This window comes from Myxocyprinus asiaticus, chromosome 28, assembly GCF_019703515.2.
Source record: "Myxocyprinus asiaticus isolate MX2 ecotype Aquarium Trade chromosome 28, UBuf_Myxa_2, whole genome shotgun sequence".
NCBI lineage: Eukaryota > Metazoa > Chordata > Actinopteri > Cypriniformes > Catostomidae > Myxocyprinus > Myxocyprinus asiaticus.
Genome location: NC_059371.1, coordinates 2,259,358 through 2,271,075, shown reverse-complemented (window position 1 = coordinate 2,271,075; position 11,718 = coordinate 2,259,358). Strand labels below are relative to the sequence as shown.

Genomic DNA, 11,718 nt, shown 5'->3' with positions numbered 1-11,718 from the left:
TTTTAATCAGAATTCCTAATAAAGAGTAATGTTAGACATTTACACTAAATAAAAAATACAAGCCAAAAGTAAGAGGGACATGACTGTGATGCAAGCTGCATGATTCTGGTAATACAGATGTGCATGCTCCACGTCAACACACTGTACTTTGTGAATCATTTACATCAACTAAACATTTATGAAGGTAAATCAGTAGCAAAACTCAAGAGCTTGCATATTTGGTTTTGAGAACTTGTACAATAAATCTTTGTACTTGTAAGTTGTAACTTACTATTACAGCACCGATGTGAAAAGTTGTAAAATAAAAATTTGAAGTTGAATGTTGCAATCTGCACTCACAGACAATAATTCAAAGCTTGTGTTCTGAATTCACAATTGCAGACATGTAGTCAAAAATGTGTAAAATGACATTCACATAAATACAACTACAGACACAAACTTGTATTACACATTAACTTTTGTACTTTAATTCATTTTCGCAGTACAACCACAAATCTGCACTTACAACCTCTCAAATCTGGCACTGCAACTTCAAATCTTCACACTTTGACTTTAGCAACTACCTTAGCGAAAAACCTGTAGCAAAACTCACTTGTGCACTTGTAAAATCCTGATGCAAGAGAGCAAGACCAGTGTTCGTTGGGGAGGGGTCAATGAAGTCATTTTATTGGTTGATGCCAAGCAAATGAATACCACCAATGTGGATCATGTTAACTGGGGATATGCGCGTGCATCTGAATAATTTAACTTGCCTTTTCAGCAGATTGGTTCAATGTGAATTGTCAAGGACCAAAGAAAAGACGTTTTGCACATTATAAAAATGTTTTGGTATGAATATTAACCCGCTTTGTTTCACTGATGTCTGTTCTAATGAATTCTACACAGTTTAAGAGCAATTTTAACGGTTTCACAGGGTAACATGATTGCCTATGTTAATGTGAGACACTGGTTTGAATGGGAACTGGCGATTACACTTGTCAGAGCAGTAAATCGCAAGTGGAATTATTTTATTTGCTAAATTAAAGCATCATACGCTGAAATATCTCAATAATTGATGGTTCTGTTGGTCTAGTGGTAGCATGTCTGCTAATCATGCATATTGACCTGGGGTCAAATCCCCTGTGAACATCTGTATTTTTATTTACATAGTTAAGTAAAAACAGCATCCTTTACTTTTCAAATGTTATGTGCATGACAATGTTGTTTGTTTATAACTACCCTTGACACTTTTTTTTGTCAGTAATTCAAGCATTCTCAGAAAATTCAATAGATTATACTGTAATTGCTGGCTGTCAGATTCAGTTACAATTTTGATTGATTTATTTAAAAAATATATATAAATTGTTTGTCTGTGTGCTTTACAAAATTGTTTTCATTATATCTGTTAAAAATACATCAAAATCTGCAGCAAAGCTACAAATGCATCCTGTCTGACCTGGATGTGAACTCAGGTTGCTGAATGTACTGCCAGCAGGATTAACCACTGGACCAGCATACCAGCTCTTATGGATCTGTCACTTTGTTGATTTTCAGATTAATCAAGTAATCATTGTAAAGAAATAAAAGCAATTGAAAGTATATTATTGACACATACACTATATTGCCAAAAGTATTCGCTCATCTGCCTTTAGACGCATATGAACTTAAGTGACATCCCATTCTTAATCCATAGGGTTTAATATGATGTTGGCCCACCCTTTGCAGCTATAACAGCTTCAACTCTTCTGGGAAGGCTTTCCACAAGGTTTAGGAGTGTGTTTATGAGAATTTTTGACCATTCTTCCAGAAGCGCATTTGTGAGGTCAGACACTGATGTTGGACGAGAAGGCCTGCCTCGCAGTCTTCGCTCTAATTCATCCCAAAGGTGCTCTATCGGGTTGAGGTCAGGACTCTGTGCAGGCAAGTCAAGTTCTTCCACACCAAACTCGCTCATCCATGTCTTTATGGACCTTGCTTTGTGCACTGGTGTGCAGTCATGTTGGAACAGGAAGGGACCATCCCCAAACTGTTCCCACAATGTTGGGAGCATGGAATTGTCCAAAATCTCTTGGTATGCTGAAGCATTCAGAGTTCCTTTCACTGGAACTAAGGGGCCAAGCCCAGCTCCTGAAAAACAACCCCACACCATAATCCCCCCTCCACCAAACTTCACAGCTGGCACAATGCAGTCAGACAAGTACCGTTCTCCTGGCAACCACCAAACCCAAACTCGTCCATCAGATTGCCAGATGGAGAAGCGTGATTCGTCACCCCAGAGAACGTGTCTCCACTGCTCAAGAGTCCAGTGGCGGCGTGCTTTACACCACTGCATCCGACGCTTTGCATTGCACTTGGTGATGTATGGCTTGGATGCAGCTGCTCGGCCATGGAAACCCATTCCATGAAGCTCTCTACGCACTGTTCTTGAGCTAATCTGAAGGCCACATGAACTTTGGAGGTCTGTAGCGATTGACTCTGCAGAAAGTTGGCAACCTCTGCGCACTATGCGCCTCAGCATCCGCTGACCCCGCTCTGTCATTTTACGTGGCCTACCACTTCGTGGCAGAGTTGCTGTCATTCCCAATCACTTCCACTTTGTTATAATACCACTGACAGTTGACTGTGGAATATTTAGTAGCGAGGAAATTTCACGACTGGACTTGTTGCACAGGTGGCATCCTATCACAGTACCATGCTGGAATTCACTGAGCTCCTGAGAGCGGCCCATTCTTTTACAAATGTTTGTAGAAGCAGTCTGCATGCCTAGGTGCTTCATTTTATACACCTGTGGCCATGGAAGTGATTGGAACACCTGAATTCAATTATTTGGATGGGTGAGCGAATACTTTTGGCAATATAGTGTACAGTTGAAGTCAGATGTTTACATACACTTAGGATGAAGTAATTCAAACTCATTTTTTAACCACTCCACAGATTTCATATTGGCAAACTATAGTTTTGGCAAGTCGTTTAGAACATCTACTTTGTGCATGACATGAGTAATTTTTCCAGCAATTGTTTACAGACAGATTGTTTCACTTTTAATTGACTATATCACAATTCCAGTGGGTCAGAAGTTTACATACACTAAGTTAACTGTGCCCTTAAGCAGCTTGGAAAATTCCAGAAAATGATGTCAAGCCTTTAGGCAATTAGTCAATTAATTTCTGATAGGCTAATTGGAGTCAATTGGAGGTGTATTTTAAGGCCTATCTTCAAACTCAGTGCCTCTTTGCTTGACATCATGGGAAAATCAAAAGAAATTTCCAAATGCCTGAAGGTACCACATTCATCTGTACAAACAATAGTTTGCAAGTATAAACACCATGGGACCACACAGCCATCATATCGCTCAGGAAGGAGACGCATTCTGTCTCCTAGAGATGCACGTAGTTTGGTGCGAAAAGTGCAAATCAATCCCAGAACAACAGCAAAGAACCTTGTGAAGATGCTGGAGGAAACAGGTAGACAAGTATCTATATCCACAGTAAAACGAGTCCTATATCGACATAACCTGAAATGCTGCTCAGCAAGGAAGAAGCCACTGTTCCAAAACCACCATAAAAAAGCCAGACTACAGTTTGCAAGTGCACATGGGGACAAAGATATTACATTCTGGAGAAATGTCCTCTGGTTTGATGAAACAAAAATGTAACTGTTTGGCCATAATGACCATCGTTATGTTTGGAGGAAAAAGAGTGAGGCTTGCACGCCGAAGAACACCATCCCAACCGTGAAGCATGGGGGTGGCAGCATCATGTTGTGGGGGGTGCTTTGCTACAGGTGGGACTGGTGCACTTCACAAAATAGATGGCATCATGAGGAAGGAAAATTATGTGGATATATTGAAGCAACATCAAGACATCAGCCAGGAAATTAAAGCTCTGTCGCAAATGGGTCTTCCAAATGGATAATGACCCCAAGCATACCTCCAAAGTTGTGGCAAAATGGCTTAAGGACAACAAAGTCAAGGTATTGGAGTGGCCATCACAAAGCACTGACCTCAGTCCCATAGAAAATTTGTGGGCAGAACTGAAAAAGCATGTGTGAGCAAGGAGGCCTACAAACCTGACACAGTTACACCAGTTCTATCTGGAAGAATGGGCCAAAATTCCAGAAACTGATTGTGAGAAGCTTGTGGAAGGCTACCAAAAAGTTTGATCCAAGTTAAACAATTGAAAGGCAATGCTACCAAATACTAACAAAGTGTAACTTCTGACCCACTGGGAATGTGATGAAAGAAATAAAAAATGAAATAAATCATTCTCTCTACTATTATTCTGACATTTCACATTCTTAAAATAGTGATCCTAACTGACCTAAGACAGGGAATGTTTTCTATGATTAAATATCAGGAAATGTGAAAAACTGAGTTTAAATGTATTTGGCTAAGGGGTATGTAAACTTCTGACTTCAACTGTATCAGCCTATAATGCTTTAATGTTGCAAATAAATAATTCCACTTGTGATTTACTGCTCTGACAAGTGTAATCGCCAGTTCCCATTCAAACCAATGTCCCACGTTAACATGGGAAACCAGATGTTGCCCTGTGAAACTGTTAAAATCGCTCTTAAAGGGTGTCAAATTCATTAGAACAGACATCAATGAAACAAAGCGGGTTAATAATGATGCCAGCATTTTCTTTTTTATAATGTGCAAAACGACTTTTCTTTGCTCCTTGGCAATTCACATTGAACGAATCTGCTGAAAAGGCAAGTGAAATCATTCACATGCACACACATCCCCAATTAACACGATCCCTAGTTGATCCATAACAGCGGCAGCCATGTTTCATTGAATCTGACGTCACCAGAAATAGAAAGATCACCCATAATAGTCTCCTTGACAAAAAAGGTTTAATGTAGCATTATGTCTGAGTAATAGACCTTATTCACGCTAGCGGCCTCTTTGATGTTTAATGGCAATGAGAATGAGGCTGTGCGGGATAGACTTACAGCCTCTTCAATGGGCTGTACTGCAGTTTAAAGTGTTTTTGGATCGTTCCGCGGACAAAACATTGATAAAATATCTGTCCAAGAACATTCAGTTAATAAAGAACTCCAGACAACATGAGTTGTGGAAAATTAGATGTGATGTAGGAGCTTTAAACAGCTTTATAATCTTCATGTCATTGAAGAGACTGTAAGTCTATCCCTCACAGCCTCGTCATTCCCATTAAAAATCAAAGATGGTGCTAGCGTGAATAAGGTATATAGGCTTATTTAATTATTTTTCATCTGTCTTTCGTTCTCTTGGCGAGAGGGCCTTTTCCCCACAACACCCACCTTCCCTTTTCAGTATTCAGTCTACTGACCTGAATACTTAAGCATGTACTTTTTTACCTGCCAAAAAGTCAAATGCAGGACATACTCTGACAGTACTTGAATTTGAACACAGCCATTGAGAATAGGGGCAATAGTTATAGGGCAAAATGTGTCAAATTATCCCCCCCAAAAATGGAGAAGTTTTTTTTTTTTTGGCGTAAGAAATTAAGATAATGCTTATTCAAAATAACCAGTTCAGAAAAGGGTACACTATTTCCTGTTTTTGTTTTCCAATCATTAATCACATTTCTTCATTTCAAGTGTTTTATACACATCTCCATTTTGATTGGACCACCCTGACGGTGGCTTTAAATAAAACAACTTTTTACAGCAAAACATAATTAAAACACACACATAAAGCAAGAACATCTATTCATTCAAAACAGATTATTTACAAATTATTTACATGCCCTCATAGGTCCACACTCTTTGACCAAGCACAATTAAATAAATTCAAGAGCAAGGGATTGTGGGTATTGCCTTCAGCCACAATGCTTCTCCAGTCGGCATGCTCAGTAGCAAATGCAACAATATAAAGTTCATAGAGCTTAACCTTTCACCCACAAACTTTGACCCGTGATTTTTCAAGACCTTTCTATGACTTTAACAGATGTTTATGACTACTGAATAGCATCCTTATATGGCCTATGAAGTGCAACAGTCTGGTTCCCAATGTAAAAATCCCATTCATTTTTTCATGTTATAGACATTACAGCTGAATTTCTATAAAATTGAATAAATAATTCTGATTAAATGTTATATCCAGCATCATACAATCACTGCCAACCATGTTAAAATAAAAGTTTTCATGATAAATTCTGAATCTATGTACTGATTATCATTAACTACGTTTCCATCCAAGGATTTTTTGCAGAAAAAAAATTTAGTGCATCAAAATAAAGCTGATGGAATCGCTAAAATTTCACAAGTGTCGACATAATATTTTTCCGTTTAACACTAGCGCATAAACTCTATGTCGATACTTCAAATGTCGCGAAAAACTGGTTTTTGTCAAGAAAATAGGCATTAACGCAAACATATGTCACATGACAGAATTTACCCCAATCTTTAGCCTGTGTTAATCATGCCGACAAGGTATACATCCTTGAAAGCCAATATATTGTACGTGAAGCATTATTCGCACTGTTATGATTTGGTCTTAACTGCATACCTGCGCATATCCGATGCTGCAAACATGACACTTCCAGGAGTGCCAACACAAATATCTCGTATCATGGAGAACAAATGAATGGCCACTCTTTGTGATTAATCGCGGTAGCCATCCGTTTATTCATTAAAGTTGCTTTTCCACACCATTCAAAATAATAGACGGCAGTCTTGGAATTAGCCCACAATACAAACAACATATCATTTCTGTGCACAAAGATGTTTTAAATTAAAAATAAATACATAATACTAGGAGAAAAGCTTAGTGTGCTTTTTTGGAACACTAACATATAACCCAATTCTATAAAATTATTGTTAAGCTTACTTTAGAAAAAATGCCAGCAAAATTCCCTGAATTAAATTAAATAAATTACCAAAGGAATAAAGCATTAAATAAAAAAAATAAATTACCAAATGAAAAAATAATATTGTTAGGCCTATATACTTGCCTTTTCTTTAGACAAACTTAAATTTGCCTTATGCCGTTTCTATAGACGAAAAAAGGCTGAATGACATTCTCAGAATGTTCTACACTTTTTTCAAACTTCTTTTTTTTTTACACATTTTCACTTCGTCGATAACAAAATAGCACGAAACGTGGATGGAAACTAGGTTATTGTCCCATGTCTGCCAAACATGTTGAGTGGTCCAAACATCTTCTGCAGCCTGAAACAACTTTTGGTCGGATTTTAGGAGTGAATGCACATAGCTGCTTAGAAAGATATAGGATGCACCCTTTCTCCCTTTTTAGTGAATGACTTAACCTCCAGTGTGCTGTTTGTCTGCACTGGTCTCAGAACAGTTCTACTAGCCAATTTTTCCAGTGATTTTCAGGTGTAAGCTTCATTAACATAATCCCCAGCCAGGCGGAGGGACGTCTGGCAGTGGGAGGTCGTTACTTATTTGATTGTCGGGACTCCCTGCTGAGTTAATGGTTCCAGCAACAAGAAAAAAGGATCCAACATGACAGAAAAAATCTTTCTGTCACCGGGGCGGTCTCTTGTGTTCTCTTCAAGTGACCAATGAGCTGTTTCTTTTAGTGAAGAACTGAGAAGACGTTGAGCTGATCTGAACATTTTCATCACTCTCAGCTGCATATCATCACAAACGCTGATTGTAATCCATAGTCATTTTGTCACCAAGCGTTTTTTTTTCCTACACTAAAATGACTATTAGAAACTGGAGACAAAAAAGTCTGTTTTTATTTAACGTAATATCTTTACTCATTGAAAGGTGCATAGGGAGATACATGCTCTAGGGCAAGTCTTGAAGGAATAAATACACAATCACACACACAATTTAAAAGGTAAATTTATTCACTTCCTAAATCACTCTTTTACAATTGTTTGTACTCAGGCGGTACTCCCGTTGTAATTTCGGCGAGCTCCACATGACAGGCAATCAGAGAGAAAGTGTTGCGGTGAGTTGGTATGTTTGTCACCCCTCCACCATTCTTAACTGGCAAGTATGTCATACCTCCCACTGAAGAGAGTGAGATCTCAGCAAAACAGTCTGCATGTGACACCCTTGGCCAAAATCGAGTTGAGTCTGCTAGTGTAACCCCAGCTTTATGTGACTTGCCCAAGATAATATATAGCCTTGTCTAGAGACGGAAACATTTTTGTCTACTACTAATAGCATACTACTGTATTACTTGTGTTGGATGTCCCTGGATGGCCTAGGGGTGACTTGTTTCACCACTGTTATTGATAATATCATCAGTAGTAAGTCATGGGGACACATCACACAAATGGCACCTTCTCCCTAAAAAAAAAAAAAATTACCCACATACTGCTTACAAAAATTGTCGGTTTAATTACGTTTGCAGCAGAGGCAACTGTATGCCTGCACCGCCAGCCCTGCAAATCTTTTTTAATTTCTGCAATTAAATTTTTATTTATTTATTTATTTTTTTGGTGTAGTGAGAACTCTTTGAGCAATTACTTCCAGATACAAATGGCAAGTTCTAGCACAGTACATCTGATGAGGCAGATCATATTAGCAGATTCTCTTTCATGCAGAATAAAATAAATAGGATGTGTTTAAACGAGGTATTTACTCCATTTTAAAGTAGTTCATTTTGCCGGTGTCAGCGCATTCAACTCATGCAGTTCAATATATCAACATACTGGATTAATGTCTTAAAAAGAAGTCTTAAAAAGAAAGTTAACCAATGCACAAGCGCATGATTTTAAGTTCTACTTTATTGAAATTGACAGGCTTATGAAAGTAAAAAAAAAAAAAAAAAAAAAGTTTATCACCATTAAATAAAATTAAAAAAAAAATGCATTAAAACTGTGCATTTTTCCAATAGTTCTTTAAAGACTAGGGCTCCATTATTAATCCATTGTGTTTATGTCATGTTTCTTTAGATACTCTCTGTACAGCAGAAGTCGTTCTGTGGTGTGTTGAGGCAGTCTGCTTCTTCGGGCCCGTACAATACAGGATGCTAAAGGAAAAAGCCGTTTAAATCCACCCGAAGACGCAGGGACTGCCAACAGTTTGCGGCAAATGCTTTGCAGCCGGGGGAAGCGGGTAGCTTCTTTCCAAAAGGTGTGAATGGAAACATCGCCATCACACAGGGGCTCTGATAAATAGAGATCCAGCTCAGACACTTTCATTGCCATGTCAGTGGACTGCATGTTATCATCTGGGTTTGCACAAGACATCTCTACTGAAGTACATCTTTCAGCTTCACTTAATGCAGACTCCACAACTGAATGTGCACGCAGTTTGGAAGGTGTAAACAGTGTGGTGCTCTTGAAGTTTTCTTTTCCATTGTCAAATGGTTGAAGCTTGATTCGTGGGTCCAGAACTGTGGCTAGTAAGAAATCTCTTTGCAAAACCAGAGGTTGGAAATAAGCACGGAGACCAAAACGAAGGGCTGTGCAGAAAAAGCTGAATTTCGTCGTCTTGGTCTTGGTCCAAAGAGTTTTATCAAGTCCAAGGATCGAAGGAATGATGAGGGACAAGGTGATACCATCTTCCTGAAGTACCTGGACTGCCTCTTCAAAGGGCTCCAGTAAGCCTACAAAGTCCACTACTTGCTCACGTGTAACTTGGACCACCGGTGGACAAATGGAGCCACCTTTTGCTTCGGTGCGGGCTTGATTCAGCACGGTCATCACTGAGCCCCATACAGACTCTTGCATCATTTCATGGAAGATGATAATTGTAGAGTTCCAGGTATAGCTGCTTGCACTGTAAGGACTAGTAAGTGAGAATTTGCATTTCTTTGCAAGAACCTCCTTCCAGTAGGCGCTGCGGCGAAAAAATGACACCATACTTTGCACCTCAAAGAATATACGTTCAACAACCCTGGACTTCTTCAGGGCCTCCTTCATCACACAATGCAGTAGGGTGGTGACACAGTCCAGATGTTTGCTGGATGAAATTTCAGCTATAGAGAAATCATCTATGGCGACCTGATCGTCAAGAAAATCTAATAATTCATCTTCGTCCGGATCGCTCTTCTGCGCAGAATACATAGTCTTGTAGTCACAGAAAAGATCATGTGATGCAATGCTGTTCTTGGCCTCGTGGACGATACTATAACCAATGTTATGGGGGAAGAGCCCATAGCTTAGAATTACCGACTCGAGTTCTCCTCCGATTTTTGATGCAAATTGTTTACACTGCAAATGGCGAAAGGCCACAGTAGGCCTGTAAATGTTCCAGTCATCATCAAGAAAATGCATCTGAACTGCAAGAAGTGGTTCAGTAAATTCACTGGCCCAAATATCTGCAGTGATGTGAACAACATTGTGGCCTCCACTCATAGATACACAATTCCTGAGCTGCTGGATCAGCTGTGGCTTGATGGTCTTCTCCACAGCATTATATAGTTGTAAACTCACCATGCGCTGTGACACCTGTGGGTACTGATGACCTATTAAATTCAAGAACTTTCGAAAGCCAGAACCTTCAGTAATGTTGAGGGGTAGCATGTCCTCAGCAATCATTTGCAATATCCCATCAACAAATATTTTATGTTGCGACTGCACAATGGGAGGACTTCTTCTGGAGCTGGAGGGTGAATCTGAACAAGTGTAGAAGGGTGGACTGTTGGCACTCAGGTCTTTTACGGAGGTCTTCCTTCTCGCTCGTTTTACCTTGGCCAACTGCTCTGCACTTCTCATTGACTGTGGAATAAATTCAAACATTAAAATAAGTGTTGGTATAAATTTACATATTTTATATACACTGGTGGCCAAAAGTTTAGAATAATGTACAGATTTTGCTGTTTTAGAAGGAAATTGGTACTTTAATTCACCAAAGTGGCATTCAGCTGATCACAAAGTATAGTCAGGACATTACTGATGTAAAAAAAAACAGCTCCATCACTATTTGAAAAAAGTCATTTTTGATCAAATCTAGACAGGCCCCATTTCCAGCAGCCATCACTCCAACACCTTATCCTTGAGTAATCATGATAAATTGCTAACTTGGTTCTAGAAAATCACTTGCCATTATATCAAACACAGCTGAAAGCTATTTGGTTCGTTAAATGAAGCTTAACACTGTCTTTGTGTTTGTTTTTGCCACAGTATGCAATAGACTGGCATGTCTTAAGGTCAATATTAGGTCAAAAATGGCAAAAAAAAAAAAAAAAAAAAAACTTTCTCTAGAAACTCATCAGTCAATCATTGTTTTGAGGAATGAAGGCTATACAATGCTTGAAATTGCCAAAAAACTGAAGATTTCATACAAAGGTGTACACTACAGTCTTCAAAGACAAAGGACAACTGGCTCTAACAAGGACAGAAAGAGATGTGGAAGGCCAGATGTACAACTAGACAAGAGGATAAATACATCAGAGACTCTAGTTTGAGAAATAGACGCCTCACATGTCCTCAGCTGACAGATTCATTGAATTCTACCTGCTCAACACCAGTTTCATGTACAATAGTAAAGAGAAGACTCAGGGGTGCAGGCCTTATGGGAAGAATTGCAAAGAAAAAGCCACTTTTGAAACAGAAGAACAAAAAGAAAAGGTTAGAGTGGGCAAAGAAACAGACATTGGACAACAGATAATTGGAAAAGAGTGTTATGGATCTTAACCCCATTGAGCTGTTGTGGGACAAAGCAAAGCTTTTTTTTATGGTGGGTGTGCCAATTTTTTCTTTGCCCGGTGATGAAATGCTCTGACCAATAAAATGAGCCTTGGATCATGTGTCAGGAGCCATTGCAGTTATCAAAACCAGTGCAACAGGTGACACTTAAGCACAGAAAGCTGATTTGACTAGT

At 39.0% G+C, this 11,718-nt stretch overlaps 1 protein-coding gene across 6 annotated transcripts in view; it reads right to left on the bottom strand.

Moving 5' to 3' along the window:
* Positions 1–7,798: 7,798 nt before the first annotated feature.
* Positions 7,799–11,718, bottom strand: part of mybl2a (v-myb avian myeloblastosis viral oncogene homolog-like 2a) — a 28,559-nt gene continuing 24,639 nt past the window's right edge. For all 6 annotated transcript variants that reach the window (XM_051659784.1, XM_051659781.1, XM_051659785.1 and 3 more), the window contains one exon: positions 7,799–10,613. In XM_051659784.1, the coding sequence (XP_051515744.1) occupies positions 8,811–10,613 (1,803 nt within the window). In that variant the 3' untranslated portion in view covers positions 7,799–8,810. The remainder of the gene's footprint in view (positions 10,614–11,718) is intronic.